At 37.8% G+C, this 20,141-nt stretch overlaps 1 protein-coding gene across 5 annotated transcripts in view; it reads left to right on the plus strand.

Moving 5' to 3' along the window:
- LOC126416078 (focal adhesion kinase 1) overlaps positions 1 to 20,141 on the plus strand; it is a 754,036-nt gene that overhangs the window by 684,740 nt on the left and 49,155 nt on the right. For all 5 annotated transcript variants that reach the window (XM_050083563.1, XM_050083561.1, XM_050083565.1 and 2 more), the window contains one exon: positions 13,239 to 13,418. In XM_050083563.1, the coding sequence (XP_049939520.1) occupies positions 13,239 to 13,418 (180 nt within the window). The remainder of the gene's footprint in view (positions 1 to 13,238; positions 13,419 to 20,141) is intronic.

Raw genomic sequence — 20,141 nt, forward strand, 5'->3', positions numbered from 1 at the left:
TTTGTGAGGCCTCACAGATGCAGCTAAAGACATCCTCCTCACCCTCTTAAGTCACATTTAGGAGACGGCAGACTTCCTCAACCCCCTCCCTCCCCCTGTCCCCCTTTCAATCCCCTGAAACCAATGAAAGATCATTAATGTCCTTTGGGGAAATATGTTGGAGCATATGATGAACAACAGGCTTACCTGGTTTGTAAAGTTCAGACAGCTCTAAACACTTTCAATGTGAGCTGAGGAGACATCATTTTGACCTGGCCCTGTGCAAGCTGCTGTTTGAAAATGGTTTGCAACATTGTTTGGAGGTGTTCTCAGACAATTTCGCCAGCGGGTCCTCTGGGGACAATTTCCCTTTTATAGAGCCTTCCCTGTCACATCAGTATTTCAGAAACTGAGTTAAGAAAGTCATATTTTCTATATTTCTTTAATGCATCAGTTTCTGATGTACAAGGTGCATTTACATTCCTCCTGCACAAAAAATGTAGAATTATGTTCCAGGCATATGAAATTTGGTGTTATTTGATAGCTTTATTTATGGCACAAAGCTTATGTCAAAGTGCTCTGTACATTATGAGTATGTTTGTGAGAGAGTAAGTGGATTTGAGTACATTTCTATGGCAATATGGTTGCCATTTAAGATATTTTAAGCACATATAATATTTATAAGAGCACTGATAACTTCACTGTTGAGTACCCTATACAAACAAATTGACCAGCTATCCGTTGAAAGTAAGGATGAAATTTCCTCAGACTGCAATTAAAAGATGTTCAACATTTATTTATTTTTTTTGTTTTATTTTATTCATTTTTCATTCTAACATGATTAATTTTTAAGCTATTAGCCCCATCTTCACATGTACCTGTTCACACTAAAGAACTGCATCACACATTCCATTACTGTTGATTGAGCTAGATGGTTAGAAGCTAAAATCAAGTATGTTGTTCCCCTTTGTTTAGCCTGTAACCGTTTATGTAGCATAAAACATTATTTTATTTTATTTCTGTCTCTTTGAATAAAATGTTAACCTGTTCAATTATAAGGTCACATACACATGTGTTAATGGATGATGTTATTAGTGATCTGAACAAATAAAACTTCATATGGACATGTGGCCTATTCTGAACTATTTCTGAGACAGAGCACATTTAATATCATATTTGTAAGCTGTTCCTGAAAAACTCGGAAACTGCACCCTCCATCAAAAATCTCTCTCAGTACAAAATTAAACTACATTAAACTTCCTACAGAAAAGGACCTATTCATTTTTTTTCTCTAGAACCTGTAGTCTGTGTGAAGAGAGCACAAGAATATTGAGAATCTCACATGACATGCATGCGTTGCAGCTTAGGTAGGATTTTTAGGCCAGTGTGAGGTAGTTCCCCGACTTAATGGACCACTAGCTAATCTCACTACTGCAGTAGGTCAAGGAATTTGTAACACATAATATCAGTATTAATGCAACGTATTATGTATGCATTGGCTTATAATAATTCACTAATGTACACAGGTACAGCTGAAGATGGTGCTAGTAGCGTTGAAACTGATCATTTTAAAAAGAAATTGAAAATCATTTAACTGGAGTCTGAGACAAATTCATCCTTACTTCCAACTTACGGTACTGTTACTCTGGCAACAATAGAAAGTTTAAATAGGCCAACTATTTCTTTTTTTTTTTTTAACATAAATGGGTTTCTAAAGGCATGTATTGTGAATCAATTATAAGCAAATTCAGACAGTTTATTATGACCACTAATAAGATTTGGATTCGTAGTTGTGGTGTTAGCAAATTTTTAATTTCTAAAATCCTTTCAATATCTTAGTAGATTAGTTATCTAGGACAGAAGCAGCAGTGCATCAGGTATCGTGCTTTGTGGAATTCAATAGTTTATCTCTCTCCCACCACCCTGTATACCCTCTTCTCTCATTCCAAATGGTAAGTTTAATTGTACTCCTTTGTTGTGTTGCAAAGACAGAACCCCTCTAATGTTTCTGAAGTGGCATTGGTAATATGTTATCCCAGTTTTCTAATGTTTCATTTTATGATGTACAGAAAGATCTTGCAATCCCAGAAATAAGAAAAAAAATTACTATTGCAATTTTCTCACTCACTCAGAACTCAATTTTTGAGATGAAATACTGCTATCTGTGTAGAAAAGTCCAGTGGGAAGGTGTACTGAGAAGTTACTACAAGTTGTTGTGAGTGTGTATTGCATTATAAAGTTCTTCCAAAAACCACTGATGAAACAGTGACAAGTGACAAGGATATAAAATTTGACATTACTCGCTTATCTGGCTATCAATAACTCGGGTTCAGACAATAACTAGGCAAAAACAAAACATTTATGTACAATATGTAGTAACTCTCCAATGTTCAAAATCATACCGTATTTACTCGAATCTAAGCCGCACTTTTTTCCGGTTTTTGTAATCCAAAAAACCGCCTGCGGCTTAGAATCGAATGCAAAGTAAGCGGAAGTTCTGAAAAATGTTGGTAGGTGCTGGTACAACTAACTTCTGCCGTCGAATATATGTAACGCTACACAGGCATACATTGCAAGCACAAAAATAAATACTGGTGCCAAAATCTCTGCGTCAGTAAATAAATAAAAAAAAGGTGGAAGACGAGCTTTTTTTCTCCACCATGATTTTCGACCACTGCATTTTCATACATTATCCAATGAAGTAAATACAAATGCCGTATTGTTCATCTTCGAATGTAGCAGCATTTCAAAGTACTATGAAAATCCGTCTGGCAAGACTGTTTGGGATGTTTGTCAATATGGCCAACTCTACATTCCGAATTTTTTCCTACCTGTGAGAAGAGATGGTTGCTAATAGGAACTTTTATGAATTGTGAATCACATGCAGTATTCTCTTCACCATAAGAATAATACAAATATAAACATTTTGCCATGTATTCTTTCGTGTTTGCTGCTATCTCGTTTAAATCCTGTCTGCCTAATAAACTACGAAACTAGAATGAGACAACAGCAAACGCGGAAGAATACACATATTATGTCATGTTGATATTTGTATTATTCTTATGCCTAATAGTGATACAGTCAGAAACGAAGCACGGCAATTGACTAGATTTTTAAATCTAAGATGACTCTAATTTCTGTGCAGAATGTATTGTATTAAAGAGGCGTCTGCAAAGATTTTCAAACGGAGAAAAATTTTCGCTAAACTCTCGTTCAGAACATCTTCTATCATAAGCAGTCTATTATTTGGTTCTTGTTGATCATTATCAAAGAAAACAGCAGTGTAAGTAACAACAAATAGCAGTCTCTTGCCATTGTCTCGCTAATGAGATGATTCCTCTCTCTCTTTTTAATTGTAAGTGGCGGTAGTGTGCACAAAAGCAAGCCATGCCACGAGCGACGACAGTCCATAAACACTCATTATCAGAATGCGACAAACAATGCATGACACAGTACAGTAATGCATTTTCAGCTTAGAGTGACGGAAACACCTATAACAAAGAGAACGGCACTTATCAGATCAAAGAAAAATAAGCAATCCGTTAAAACCAGACGAAGCATGTGAAAAAGGAAGGTTACCCGTAGAAGTACGGGCGGAGCGCCTGACGCTTAGCAATGGCTACCTGGTAGAGCTTAACTGCTAAGCTTACGACTCGAACCAAACTATAATACTGTAGTTGTATCGTCATTGATTTGACCTAAATTGTTTCTCATATTACAATGGACCAACTTTGTTTCGATTTGGAGGTGCGGCCTAAAACTTTTCTGTCCCTTTGAATTTCGAGTCTCATTTTTCAGGTGCGGCTTAGATTCGAGTGCGGCTTAGATTCAAGTAAATACGGTAATTCTGTGTCTAATTGCCTAACAAAGCTTGAAAGGACACAGCATTTAAAAACTGCTCAAATAATATACATAGATCTGTATCCTGGGACTTGAGTTTTTTTCTTGTATATGTAGCCACATAGTCTTTCCTGTTACTAGTTCTAGAATTATATGATACTATCTTATAACCTTCAAGATATATTTTCTAAATTTCTCATACATTTTGTTGATATCAGACAATGAATTAAAATTACAAAACATATTTATTCACACTAATAGATTACTTTACAAAGTGAAAACCTGTGTAGTATAATGATACAGGAGTTTTGTTTTCTTGTGCATCATATGATCACAGCTCTTGGACTTAAAAGATACTCAGACCTTTGACATATGACATTATTTATTGACGTTTCAGAAATAAAAGATGAACTTTAGAAAGATACTGTGTTGCCAGTGAGCGAAAGGAAATGGATACCATAACAGTAAAATTATGAAATTTGTTTTGAGTGTTTTATAGAATGTCAGAAAAATATGGGAAATAATATTTCAGGTAAAGAAATTACAAAGATTGAGTGTAGTGACTACTAATCTCATACACTATTCAGAGTGAAAAAAAGAATTCCTTCAATCAAAGCATAAGAACCAACTAAGGTGATGCAATAAACAGGTAATTGTGTATGAAATTGTAGCGATTGTTGAAGAAATAATTATGTCGGGTACAGGTGTTGAGATGCTAAACACTTCCTCTTTCATTTCCCTCTAATTTTTTCTTTTACTGTTAGTCTCATTCCTTGTGCCCCTTTGATATCAGGGACATGATGTTAATTGGAAAATGAGGTGACTAAAAGCAGGAATTACAAAATGAGCTCTTGAAAAAGCAAAGAAAGAAATGAAGAGTTAGCAGCTCAATATTTACAGTGTAGCAATAAATTTATAAAGCAGTGTCAAGTTTGAAGGTACTACACTCAAATATTAAATTGATTTCATTTCTCATTTTGGAGCATCAAACAACCCTACCACAACAAAAGTCAGCGTTTAATAACGATTGTGATGATGCTCACACTGCTAAATACTGCATTTTCGGGCAACAACAGTCATATTATGTAGCAGGTCTCATTAGAGCACAATTAATAGTCATTTCATGTAATAATCAAAAAACTAGGCACTCATCTTTTTGTATTTCCCACGCTGGTCTCGTCTTAAAATAATGGCTCAATCGTTGAAAATCTAGGTGGTTATGATTCCAAGCTCGGATGCAAAGAGGCCTAGGTTTTATTCTGCTGTATTCAAAAGTTTTGTAGATGCGCTGCACAAACCATTCTTGAAGATTACACTTTTGCTGGACAATGGTGATGTAAAAAAATAATCAGCACTCCGAATTTAAGTTACCCTTCCTTTTAATTGCTTTTATTGCAATATCACGTAACACACAAACATCACTTCACAATACAAAACATACTTGAAAACATCTTCCTCACATTTTATAAGCCAACTACAATATGCATCTTTCCAACATGACGTCCAAGACTTGACTTTTTCGAGGTCCGACTCTCTAACAACTAACTAACTAATAATCGCTTACGCGCCCAAAAATCAGAGTTACAAGTATGTCAAAGATCATAGTGACAAAAGAAAGAATACACGAGAATAATATCATTGCAATATAAACATATCGATGTATCACAAATGAAATCAAATCTGAATGTTGTCTCAGAAATATGTCAACTACTTTGCAGAAACACAGTAGAATATTATTGGTATCGAGAGGTTCAGGTGAGCTGCCGTAATGGTTATGTAATTCAAGTACCATTACAAGCAGCAGCAAAAAATTTACAGTATAGCAATAAATTTATAAAGCAGTGTCAAGTTTGAAGGTACTACACTCAAAAATTAAATTGATTTCATTTCTCATTTTGGAGCAGCAACAGCAGCAAAAAAAAAAAAAAAAAACCATGAATAGTTTCATGTTCCATAAATTTTCTGATTACTCCATGTCTTACCTTCTGACTTTAGCACTCCTCAGAAGATCTTAAACGATGTGGTTTGCCTACGAATGCCAAACATGTGGTGTTTTTTGTCAGCTGTTACCTTTTGTCGGATTTCAGTTTTCGTTTTTAGGACAGTAGACATAACATGCTAAATGTGCTTTGATACCTGCCTATTATTGTAAGATTTGTAATATAATGTTTTTAATTGTATGAGTATTGTAAAAGGACAGATATTTAACTACAATTATTTAAATTAAGGATAAAATCAAGCAATAGAAAATTAAGGATGGGACATTGGCAGTATTATGAAAAGGATAGATTGCTGTTCACCATATAGAGGTCATGCTGAGTTGCAGACAGTCACAGCAAAAAGACTGCTGTACATGGAATTTCAGCCCAAAAGTCTTCTCTGTTATAGAAAAAACACACACACTTTCATGCATGCACAACACACACACACACACACACACACACACACACACACACACACACACACACGGTCGCTGTCTCTCGCAACAGAGGCTGAACTGCAAGCAACTGCTGCTGATGTGAGAAGTAATCTTTCATGCCATGCCTCTACAGTTACGTACTACCTTGCACATTTCCACCATCTGGCCACAGAGGAACATTCCCTCATTACTCGGTACCCACCAGGACTGGAGCAACTGAACTGCATTCTTCACCAGGGTTTTGGCTGCCTCTCTCTCTCTCTCTCTCTCTCTCTCTCTCTCTCTCTCTCTCTCTCTCTCTCTCTCTGCCTTGAAATGAGGAATATCCTGCCCACTATCCTTCTCACCCCTTCGCCCTCCTAAGTGTTAATCTGTCACCCATTGAACCTACACAATATCCTTGTCCATCCCTACTCCACCCCTGCTCCCATCCCCTTGCCTCATGGATCATGTCCCTGTAAGAGATCTACATTCAGAACCTGTCCCATACGTCCTCTCACCACCACCTGCTCCAGTCCAGTCACCAGCATCACTTATCTCACCAAAGGCAGGACTACCTGCGAAAGCAGTCAAGTGATCTACAGCCTAAGTAGCAACCATTGTGCTGTGTCCTACAAGGGCATGGCAACCAACAAGCTTTCTGTCTCCACGAATGACCACTGGCAAAGTGTGACCAAGAGACAACTGGACCACCCAGTTGCTGAACATGCTGCCCAACACAATGTACTCCACTTCAGTGACTGCTTCAGAGTCTGTGCCATCTGGATCCTTCCTACCAACACCAGCGTTTGTGAATTGCGTAGGTGGGAACTCACACTGCGATACATCCTATGTTCCCATATCCCCTGGCCTCAACCTTCATTTGTCCATGTCCTTCACCCACCTATTCCCTTCACGGCTCCCACTCCAGCACTACACAGCCTTCTAGTCCACCAATGAACCCACTAGTCTCTTTCTTTTTCCCCCTCCTCTGCTTCTCTCCTTTTCTGCTCCTGTCCCCCCCCCCTCTTTCTGCTCCCCTTTCCCTGCCTCAAACCTCTGAACTAAACCTAGCTGTGCTGCTCTCTCCCCATGTCATTCCTGTATAGTCCCACAAGCAGCACTACACCCTCCCCACCCCTATCCTGCTATCCCCCCCCCCACCCCCGCCTCAGCTTCCTCCTGAACACCACCACCCAAATTGCTTCTCCTGTCAGGTGCAGTTGCTCCCAGTCCGGCCTTTGTGGCCAGAGACAGTGGTCATGTGTGTGTGAGATGTTCTTTCAAGAACATATGTGTGTTGTCTACAGTAGAGGAGGTCTTTCAGCTGAAAACTCCATGTATAGCAGCCTTTTTGTGTGCCTGTCTGTGACTCAGCATCTCCTTTATGTGGTGAGTAGCAATATATCTTTTTCTTAAATTAAAAGTAGTTAATAATACACTGTTGTCTAGCTAATTCAGAAAGCCGCACGTAGTTACTGAAGAAAATGAAATAATTCTGTGTAAGAATTGTTTTGGGCAGAAAGTTTGTACTACAACTTGCAACAAAGTTAGCCAGCTTTCAGGCTTGCATCTCTGCTGGTGTTGCATTGATTGACATAAAATTCTGTTAATTGTCTGGGATGAAATTGGTTATTGGGTTGGTGGGTACTGTGTGGAACACTGTACTCAGATTGCACATTTGTAATTTGTAAAAAAGAACTTGTGTAGTTTGCCTTTTATCAGTACCACTTCCAGTGTAATCTAATACCCTACTGATCAGTAATTATTTCTTAGTTTGAAAGCATCATTTTGATTTACCACATAAATTAACTACTTTTAATAATACACTGTTGTATAGCTAATTCAGAAAGCCACAATTGAAGAAACTGAAATACGTAATTCACTGTAATTCTCATGTTTTACACTGGAGGACCAGGCTTGAAGCTGTTTGAGCTGCTCTGTCCTTCCACATTTCTTTATGTTGTGTGTAGATATGCCATGGCTAGCTTCCTGCAAGACAGACATCTATTCACATATGTTTCAGAGATAAATTTTCAAATATGAAGAAGTGCTCATGTACTGTATTTTGTCTGTGTGTGCTTACTTTAAAGATAAGTCAAACTGTTTTGAATATTAATCAGTGCTTTGTTATAATTATTTTACAATTTAATTAAATATTAAATTAAAATGTGTATTTCTCAAGAACACTGTCATGATATCTTTTTGTATTATTTGCTAACATAAGAATGAGCCAGGAAAGAAACCTAACACTAGGATGACCAAAGAACTACTGTTTCCTTTCCTTTCCCTTTTTACCTCCTCGAGCTAGAAGTGACTGCAACACCACTACACTCCACGCCTGCCTGGTTTTAAGTATGCAGCATGGAGTGTTGCATTGAGGCCTGCGCATGTGAGTGCTGCTATGCCCACTGTTTGAATCTAGCAGGCAAGTACTGGCACACAGTTTGTACCTTGTTGTGATTCTGCATTTCTCAGCTAGATTTTACTTCAGCATCTATTTTCTTCTTCTATGACATTAATTTGGGCTATTTTACTTTACATCCAACAATTATTTTTGTGAAGCTGGAATCCCATTTTTTGTTGTTCATATCCATTTTGTATACAAATATGTGCTTTCCAGTAAGCTTCATTCAAATGCATATCACTTTGTCCCAGTGATTTAGACCCTTCTACTAGGATCTTCTTCAGGAGTCTTTCGGTGCTCCCAGTTGATTGAATAGTGTTGAAAATGTATTGTATCCACTTACAAAAGGAAGTATTTTCTCTGTGATTAATCAGTTAACAACCAAAGTGGCACTTACTCATTTAGGAGAAGTTCAGCCAGTTTTGTATGACAGATGAGTATGTGGAGTAAGTTTGGTTCTGTTGTGCACTTTGATACTGAATTAGAATAGCTAAGGATGGGTATGTTGCTGTCTTGTGTTTCGACAGTTATTCAGGAGAACTTGTTTTTGTCTGCCTTCCTTGTTTAAATGACAATGAGTTCCTTTGTGGATGTTAAAGCTTTGTACTGAAGATGTAATAGTAACCAAGCTCTGAAAAATGCTCAGGGAACGAGCTGCAGGGTCTCGCTGGTATTTGTATCGTGGATGTGTCAATCCATGTTGGCAGTTTGTTACTAGATCAAGGCGGTTTAAATTTTGAAACACTTGTCTTGTAATGGTATTATGAGCAGAATGGCATAGAAATTGTATAAAGTGCATATTTAAACCATCAACTGCTTCTATTTTAAACCCAAATATCAACCGGTTTCAGTCTTGGACCATCTTCATGGATAAGAGTTATAATGGTTGAAGCCACCATATTACATTAGTCATAACTTAAAATGTGTAGTGCATGCCATGAATGTCAGTATACAACACAGGACTTTTAGAAGCAAACATACGAATACTAAATGTTTTTCATGATAAAGGATGACAGCCTAAACAGTTGCAGGATAAAAATTTATTAAAATTCTTGACCAAGGTTTCATTATATATAAATATACCTTCATCAGAAGTAAAAATCTAAAATTACATCATGCAATGTACACAATTGTTTTATTAATCTTCATTGCGTGATGTAATTTTAGATTTTTACTTCTGATGAAGGTATATTTATATATACCGAAACCTCGGTCAAGAATTTTAATAAATTTTTATCCTGCAACTGTTTTGGCTGTCATCCTTTATCGTGAAAAATTTCAACAGTTGCTGTTCCAGCCATTTTTAAAATCTTGGAATACTAAATGTATTAAAAATGTAATAGAAATTGCTACATTCAAAAAGTGCCACTCCTATCATATAGATTAGATTATGAGATAACCGAACAGTCTCTATGATGTGATACATAGTCCTCATTTTGTCGAAGACATGTGACTAGCTGGAAAAAAAGACCTCTCTCTGTTTAAGCATGTCAGTTACCAATTTGAAATGGCGTTGCATTCCAGTACATTATCAATATTTTGATGTATTTTGTGGGTAAACAGTTTCAACATGCATAAAGCATATTAATTAGGTCATCATCAAATGCTTCATAGATGCTTTACTGCCAGCAATTAGGACATTGCCCAGGAGGCAAAGAATATTTGGACTCAGGGAGTCAATTCTGCGTATCTCATTTAAGTGTCAGGAAGTCGTTTCTGAAAGTATTTGTATGGAGTGTAGCCATGTATGGAAGTGAAACATGGATGATAAATAGTTTAGACAAGAAGAGAATAGAAGCTTTCGAAATGTGGTGCTACAGAAGAATGCTGAAGATTAGATGGGTAAATCACATAAGTAATGAGGAGGTATTGAATAGAATTGGAGAGAAGAGAAATTTGTGGCACAACTTGTCTAGAAGAAGGGATCAGTTGGTAGGACATGTTCTGAAGCATCAAAGGATCACCAATTTAGTATTGGAGGGCAGCGTGGAAGGTAAAAATCGTAGAGGGAGACCAAGAGATGAATACACTAAGCAGATTCAGAAAGATGTAGGTTGCAGTAGTACTGGGAGATGAAGAAGCTTGCACAGGATAGAGTAGCATGGAGAGCTGTATCAAACCAGTCTTAGGACTGAAGACCACAACAACAACAACAACAACAACAACAACATGAAAGAAATCTTGACTTTGCCATTGTATAGACAGCAGATAGTGTTCTGTGTAAGTTTGAAGTATCGGATAAAAGCAGCAACTGAGTAGTGGTATTTTTTTTATCATCAGTGTGGGTGATTGGCACTAATCATAGTTTGTTGTCAGTGTACTATATAGAAGAAGCCTGTCGATGTGTAACTCAAGTCGTTCCACATCTCTGAAGGTTACTCCTTTGTCATGGAATTTATAGAAGATGATTTGTGACATCAACTGATGAATGAAAAGAAACTGAATATGTTGTAGACAAAGTACATGTCCCCTCCTCCTCCCCTCAGGATTTTGCGGCAGTGTATGCCTGTGTGCTGCTTAGTATTTTGTGAGGCTGAGAAGTGCAGGAATCGTGAGTATTTATTGAAATTGCTTGATATAGCATTATTTTAAGCTCACAGTAAGTATCTGAAGCCTTCCCACATGAAATGTAATCTCAGAAGGCAGTATTATGCACTATTGCAGAGTATCAGCTTGGCATGATACTGAGTCTCACTGGTAGCATGGCATTGACTGAGCAGCATGTATATTTTAAATTTATTATTGTGTTTATATCAATTTTGTTTCATTTCCTCTTATAGTTATTTCTTAAGTTCAAATTTTTGCATGTTTTACAATATGAGTTTAAACTTTTTTCACTGTTACATGTGATTTAGTTGTGTTCTTTGTTCGCATGTTGCCTGTTTGACATCTTTGTATTTTTTTAGTAGTGGAAAATATTTTAGTGGTTCTGAAATAGATGTATGTAATGTTGTGAGTTTAGTTTAGTTTTCAAAATTTCATGTGTCTAACATACATTTCCTCATAATAAACAAAGATGAACTGACAGTGTTGAAACAATTGTCAGTTCTGATAAGCCAAAAAATTTGAATTGTGTCATGTTGATTTAATTACAAAATGTGTGTTGCTGTGTTTGGTGTTGTGTTAGATGTTGAACTAATTGTTTTTCTCTCCCACGTAACCTAATGTGGCAATATTCTTGTCCAATGTGGCAAAATTCTTGTTTTTATATGTTTAGATTGTAATGTGGAAGCTGTGCAGTTTAAATGTAGTTTTGTTTATTTCAGTACCTAACTAGGAGATATTGGGCCATTTAACATACTCTTTTAGATTTACAAGACACAATTGTATATTGCTACTATATAGAGCAAAAGTTAAAAGTAAATGTAATGAGGTGTTGAATGCAGGATACTGAATACTATAGTTGGCTATTCAATTCTTTGCTGATGACTGACTGAAGGTCTCCATGTATCAGTCTCAGACTATCAGTATTAGCTACAATTGTTGCTGATAATCAGTATGCAATGCTGTCACTCTTGCAGTTCAAACTAGTCTTTGAAAAAACTTCAGGAGTATTATTAAGAAGTGATTGGAAGGAATAGTATTCAACAATAATGTTTGCAGTATAAACTTTTTTTATAGTTCACTAATTTATAAAATGATATTACCAGTTCTCATTGTGCTAGCAATCATCTTCAAACCATAAAATATTGTTACAGAGTAAACAGTTATTACTCTCTGTAAAGGTATTTTATGATATAAAAATGATTGGGAGCACAATCAAAACTACTCATATCATTTTATAAACTCATGATCTAGAAAGTTTATATTACAAACTAAGATTACTTTTCCACATCACTTAATGGTGTTTGGTTCTGCTGTGAGTGAAATCAAATGGCTAAGGCTGAAGTTCAGCCTATAATGTTTTAGGTACGCAAGTGTCTCCCCATAACTTCTCAGTTTCTTTCAGATCTTTCATGCAAAACAGTGCCTTACCTGAACTCCAATGAAGAGCCACTTTCATTAATTTTGATATTTCAGTTCGCTCCCATCAGTCACCAAGCAAAGTGGCGCAATCATTAGCTACAGAATGATCTTACATTCCATCCAGGTTTAGGTCCAGTTATTCCACCACTGCCTTTAATTACTTAAGGAAAGCGCTGTGGTGGCTACTTTGAAAAGTACACAGCTGATTTGGTTCCCTATTGTTGCCCAAACTGAAACTGTGTTTGGTTTGCAATGACCTTTTTATGGTCAGGAAATTAAAGCTTAATATTGTTTTCTTTCAATTGCAGTTGTGATGGCATACATTTGCAGTAATGTACTTCATTCTAAGCAACAGGATGTAGTAATTTATGCAACACTAAAGCTATAAAATTTTGAAGTTACGTCTGCCATATGAATGCAGTGGTCCATAACAAATGACTGAGTTGTGCAGGCCACTAGCAGTTATTGCCTGCATGTATATATTGATATAACTGAGTTTGAAATGTGCATTGTTTTCTAGTATTCACTCATTAAAATAAATAAATAAAAAAATCTTCAAAATATGATATTTTGTAAGTAATCACTGTAACAGATTTAATCGGATGGGCCTATCCTCATTTCTTGTACCTTCTTTTACACAAACAACAGCAACAGCAGCAGCTCTACGGAGACACTGCTGTGATATCGGCAGATGGCCAGGATTCGGCCATCAGTGACGGTGACGGCTCACTGGAACTGGAGCGCAGGATGCTGGAAGCACGGCTCAGGCAGCAGCAGCAGCAGTCAGAGGAGGACAGCCGCTGGTTGCAGGAGGAGGAGACAAACCTGGTCAGTAGGCTGCAGTCAGCTGGTGAGAATGAGTGAGCGTTGGAACTTTTTCACTGCAGGCTTTAGGAATCTAATTTGGGTCTTGTTCTTCATTGTTATATGTAGTTAACATGTCTTGGATAATCTCATTATCACTCACTCAGCTGACAATTTTCATTTTCAAATAACCAGTCATTTATGTAGCTAACAGACAGTGTTTCAGAATCATTTGAACAGTTATTGTCAATTGTCTCTTGGAGCTGTATGATTCCCTTGTTGTTAGAAGGTTCAACATGTTCCTCAATCCCTTTACCTTCTTTAAAACATTTTATGTGCTCATTTAAAAAATGAAGATCTGGCCACAGTTTGCACAATGCAGATACTAACACTTCAGTTGAAACACTTTCCCAAGGCCAAGCAAGGTTGTAAACAACATCTTTAACATAATGATTGAGTAATACTTTTCTCTTTGATAATTACACTACACAGTAGGCTTCTTTGAAATGAACCTTAACTGTCTGGATAATATTCTGATCCATAGGTTGGAACAAAGGAGCTACATTTGGGGGAACAAGCAGGGGAAGAACATCTCTTTTATCAAACCATATTAAGATTTAAGTTCATTTTCATCAACTTCAGTTTATTGGTAGAATTTTAGGAAAATGTGGTTCACCTGTAACGGAGGCAACATATAGGACACTGGAGCGACCTATGCTTTAGTACCAATTGAGTGTCTGGGATCCGCACCAGGTTGGATTGAATGAGGACATCGAAACAATTGAGAAGCAAGCTGCTGAATTGGTTACTGGTATGTTCTAACAAGACGTAAGTGTTACAGAGATGCTTGGAGGCTCAACTGGGAGTCCTTGGAGGGAAGGCAACATTCGAATACTAACGAGAAAATTTAGAGAACTGGCAATTAAAGTTGACTTCCCCTAACATAAGTTGCGCGTAAGAACAATGAATATAATATATGAGAAACTAGGGCTCATATGGAGCCATATAGACAGTTGTTTTTCCTTCGCTCTGTTACCATGTAGAACAGGAAAGGATGTGACTCGTAGTGTCCTCCACTGCATGATGGCTTGTAGAGTATCCGGAGCAGTTATCCAGCACCAACAAAGCTTTCTGAGACAAATTTTGCTTCTTGAGGAACTTTTTGACTGCTGGTATGAACTCCTTGTGAAACCACTCATTGAACAATTTCCATGTCATCCAAGTTTTCATTTTGGTGTTTATATTCGGCTGGTACACATTTTGCATTTTTGAATGACCTAGGATTTTTTTATTTTCTTGTGACAAGTAGCTCAAGTTTTTGAGTTCCGCTAGCATTAGTGCATGGCATAAATGTGAGCCTGTCTTTAGACATTTTTCTGCCGGGAGCACGTGCCTCTGCTTTGTGGATGAATGTTTTGTTGGGCAAAAGTCTCCAGAACAATCTGCTTTCATCCACGTTGCAAATGTGATCAGGAGAAAGATTTAACTCTTCTAAAGTTTTCTTGAATTTTTGTTTGTATGGCTCTACAGCTTTGAAGTCACAAGAGGGTTTTTCTTGTGTTGTGCTTAAAAGTGGATACAACATCTTTTTTTTAAACTTATCAAGCCATCTGGTACTTGCACGGAAATCATCTTTTTTTCTTAATTTATTTATAGAAAAATTTCGCTTTTTCTTTTAATAAGATCTGAAATTGGAGTGTGTTTACTGTGTTCCTGAAGAAAACACTTCAATTAATGGTTACTCACCAGTTTTTATCATTTTCCTGTCACTGCTTTTGCTGTTTCCTGTCACTGCTTTTGCTGTTCAAATTGTGCGCAGCACCCTCAGTTTTATCACAATTTTTTTAATGTCATAAATAGTAGCACACCCAACATCATAAAATGAAGCTAAATCATTAATTTTTTCCTTTGTTTAATTTTTAATAATTTCAGATTTTTCAACCAAAGTCAATGTCTTGTGTTTACGTTTTTCACTACCTGCTTGAGACATATTGTAGGAAAGTTACAGAACCCTCAATAATACTATCCCAATCAAGTTAAAGAGAGTAATAACTCAACTGAACAATGTGCGCATTAATCAACAATTGGTGGGGGACTACATATTGTTTACTAAACAGTTCACTTGAAGTGGCGCCACATGTCCACATCCTGTGATCTTGGCTCATTGTGTCAGACTACTGGACAGATTATAGAGACTCTGCTGTATTCATATGATGTGCGCTATACACTGAAAGCAATAGCATATGGAAAACACCATGGAAACAGCAACTGAGCAGCATTTTGGCCCTCCACCATCAGAAAAAAGCCATTCGCAATTGATGGGCTAGTAAAGGAGAACTAAAAAAAATGAGGAAGATTAAATATACAAATAGAGGATTGAATGCAAAATGGCCAAAAATAGAAGATTACTGATTGAGAAGGATTCAAGGGTACAGTCAAAATGGCACTGTAATTAATACAAAAATGATTCAAATACATGCTTGTAAGCTAGCACTACAGTGGAACTTAACAGACTTCAAGGGTGGAGCTGGTTGGTGCTGCGGGTTTATGAAACATTGTGCACTTAGCATGCAAGCTAAAAGCAAAATATCTCGGAAAATGCCACAAGAGTATGAAGACTTAATATTATGTTTCCATTGCTTTATTATTCAAGATTGAAAGAAAACCTGTGTGGAACTAAGCAAAGTACCTAATGTGGATGAAACTCCTCTGATATTTGATGTGTCGAGTAACAGAACTGTTGCCATGAAAGGTGCTAAAACTGCAACTACCTAAAACAAGTGGTCATGAAAAAATGTACTACACTGTTGTCATTTCACATTGTGCTGATGATACTAAACTCAATCCAATCATCATTTTCAAACACAAAACAGTGCCAAAACCTTCTGAAATACTGCCAGTTGTTGTTGTTCACATACATGACAAGAGCTGGTTGGACAAGGCTGGTATGAAATTATGGATTAACAAAGTGTGGGAGGGAAGGAAAAGTGCTTAATTGAAGAAGAGTTCTTTTCTCATGCTATGCCAGTTTAGTAGTCATCTAAAAAGATCCCTGAAAAAGAAACTGAGACAGGGAAATAGAGCTTTCTGTTATTCCAGAGGAACTTACTTCACAATTGCAACCTGTTAATGTCTCAATAAATAAACCATTTAAGGTGTATATGAGAGAGGAAACAAACAAATGGGTGATGGATGGAACGCAGCATGAATTCATGCTGAAGGGAGCTTTAAAGTGACCTACAGTCAAACAAGTTTGTCAGTTGGTAAAACAGTTATGGTGAAGAATGAGAGAAGACATTACTGTTAAATCCTTCAAGAAATGCAGCATAAGCACTGCTCTCACTGGCGGTAAAGAGCATCTTATGTATGAAGGGGATAACGATGATGATGGAGAGGAAGAAGAAGAAGAAGAAGAAGAAAGTTTAGATGATTTTCAGAGATTTTAAAGATCAGATCAGTTTTACAAACTAACATTTTTTTAGTCTGCTTTGCAGTCTAATAATAAAAATTGTAAAAATGTTATAAAAAAACACTTAAAAATTAAGGTGCATCTTATAGTCTTTAGCTCTCAACTATGCTGGTCAAGGCTATTTTCTATATGTTTCAGTGTTGTAATTGTGTGTGCAAATGCTAAAAAATCAGTTTGGAGATTCACTCCCAGCCAATTTGTGTTCCACTCGTGATCACAGATTCTGTTAATATCTTCCCGAATTCTGCAGTAATATTCTCAGTTTCACCGTTAAATAAGACTGAAAATAATCCGTCACTTTATCTAACTCCTGTCTTACTTTAATTCGTATTTATCATTTTCAACCCAAAATTTCCAATATTGTAACGTCATTTCAGATTTTGTGTTTCTTGCTGTTTCAGGTAAATGCTTTTTTAGTTCTTTACTCCAATATGAACTTCAGATTGTTGATTTGTTTTGCAAAGGGTCTATCTCTATTCAACTCTGCTTGATATTATCGTAATTCTCTGCCAGAGAATAATTTGGAAAACTGCAGGTAGTAAGGATATCGTCTTGACAAAATCTTGAGCTTTCATCTGGTTGGCTGCATTGAAATTCCACAGTGTTTTGATGAGGGTCTCTCTCATCAAGTTCTGGTGAAGCATCAAGATTAGGCAAGTGACCCATGTATGTATACCTAAATGGCAGCCACCTCACCCCTATCCCTCCTTCCCTCCACCTCCCACCTGGCATGGAGTTTGGCATCCCATGGTGGGAGACAAACTTGCTCAGAATCAAAAAGTGTCAGTTGCTGGATGTGGGCTCGTTGTGTAGCTGCTAGTGCAGGGTTCCACACTGAACTAATTTGTAGCTTGCATCCCTGTTGACAAGATTATTGTGGAGCCTTATCTCAAGCAATTTTTTTAAAAATGCACTCCAAAAAGTCACTAGCTCAACACAAAATTTTTGTTTTTTGTTTTTCTTCAAACGTATTTCATTTGATGAGGCTGCATTCTGCCACTGCTGATTTATCAAGGCCCAAACTTATATGGACCACACTGCGTTGAAAGATAACGGTGCTGTGTTTGCCTCACGTTCTGGAGGCCACACTCACAAGAATGATATAGACACACACAAAAGGTATTTGCAGTTGCAATTTTTCCTTTACTGAGCCTAGCTTGTTCTTTACCAAGCCAAGCACACCTTTTGTATTTTTTGGTAGACAGAAGATGGCTTTGATGTTGTTTTCCAAGGATTCTCACAATTTTGGCTGGAAGAGGTCCAGTATGGGGGAGAAAGGTGAGTTTCTCTTTCTCTACCTCTTCTTCATCTACATCTACATCTACATTGATACTCCGCAAGCCACCCAACGGTGTGTGGCGGAGGGCACTTTACGTGCCACTGTCATTACCTCCCTTTCCTGTTCCAGTCGCGTATGGTTCGCGGGAAGAACGACTGTCTGAAAGCCTCCGTGCGCGCTCTAATCTCTCTAATTTTACATTCGTGATCTCCTCGGGAAGTATAAGTAGGGGGAAGCAATATATTCGATACCTCATCCAGAAACGCACCCTCTCGAAACCTGGCGAGCAAGCTACACCGCGATGCAGAGCGCCTCTCTTGCAGAGTCTGCCACTTGAGTTTATTAAACATCTCCGTAACGCTATCACGGTTACTAAATAACCCAGTGACGAAACGCGCCGCTCTTCTTTGGATCTTCTCTATCTCCTCCGTCAACCCGACCTGGTACGGATCCCACACTGATGAGCAATACTCAAGTATAGGTCGAACGAGTGTTTTGTAAGCCACCTCCTTTGTTGATGGACTACATTTTCTAAGCACTCTCCCAATGAATCTCAACCTGGTACCCGCCTTACCAACAATTAGTTTTATATGATCATTCCACTTCAAATCGTTCCGTACGCATACTCCCAGATATTTTACAGAAGTAACTGCTACCAGTGTTTGTTCCGCTATCATATAATCGTACAATAAAGGATCCTTCTTTCTATGTATTCGCAATACATTACATTTGTCTATGTTAAGGGTCAGTTGCCACTCCCTGCACCAAGTGCCTATCCGCTGCAGATCTTCCTGTATTTCGCTACAATTTTCTAATGCAGCAACTTCTCTGTATACTACAGCATCATCCGCGAAAAGCCGCATGGAACTTCCGACACTATCTACTAGGTCATTTATATATATTGTGAAAAGCAATGGTCCCATAACACTCCCCTGTGGCACGCCAGAGGTTACTTTAACGTCTGTAGACGTCTCTCCATTGATAACAACATGCTGTGTTCTGTTTGCTAAAAACTCTTCAATCCAGCCACACAGCTGGTCTGATATTCCGTAGGCTCTTACTTTGTTTATCAGGCAACAGTGCGGAACTGTATCGAACGCCTTCCGGAAGTCAAGAAAAATAGCATCTACCTGGGAGCCTGTATCTAATATTTTCTGGGTCTCATGAACAAATAAGGCGAGTTGGGTCTCACACGATCGCTGTTTCCGGAATCCATGTTGATTCCTACATAGTAGATTCTGGGTTTCCAGAAATGACATGATACGCGAGCAAAAAACATGTTCTAAAATTCTACAAGAGATCGACGTAAGAGATATAGGTCTATAGTTTTGCGCATCTGCTCGACGACCCTTCTTGAAGACTGGGACTATCTGTGCTCTTTTCCAATCATTTGGAACCCTCCGTTCCTCTAGAGACTTGCGGGACACGGCTGTTAGAAGGGGGGCAAGTTCTTTCGCGTACTCTGTGTAGAATCGAATTGGTATCCCGTCAGGTCCAGTGGACTTTCCTCTATTGAGTGATTCCAGTTGCTTTTCTATTCCTTGGACACTTATTTCGATGTCAGCCATTTTTTCGTTTGTGCGAGGATTTAGAGAAGGAACTGCAGTGCGGTCTTCCTCTGTGAAACAGCTTTGGAAAAAGGTGTTTAGTATTTCAGCTTTACGCGTGTCATCCTCTGTTTCAATGCCATCATCATCATCCCGTAGTGTCTGGATATGCTGTTTCGAGCCACTTACTGATTTAATGTAAGACCAGAACTTCCTAGGATTTTCTGTCAAGTCGGTACATAGAATTTTACTTTCGAATTCAATGAACGCTTCACGCATAGCCCTCCTTACGCTAACTTTGACATCGTTTAGCTTCTGTTTGTCTGAGAGGTTTTGGCTGCGTTTAAACTTGGAGTGGAGCTCTCTTTGCTTTCGCAGTAGTTTCCTAACTTTGTTGTTGTACCACGGTGGGTTTTTCCCGTCCCTCACAGTTTTACTCGGCACGTACCTGT

The sequence above is a fragment of the Schistocerca serialis genome, chromosome 8 (assembly GCF_023864345.2).
Source record: "Schistocerca serialis cubense isolate TAMUIC-IGC-003099 chromosome 8, iqSchSeri2.2, whole genome shotgun sequence".
In the NCBI taxonomy this organism is placed as follows: domain Eukaryota; kingdom Metazoa; phylum Arthropoda; class Insecta; order Orthoptera; family Acrididae; genus Schistocerca; species Schistocerca serialis.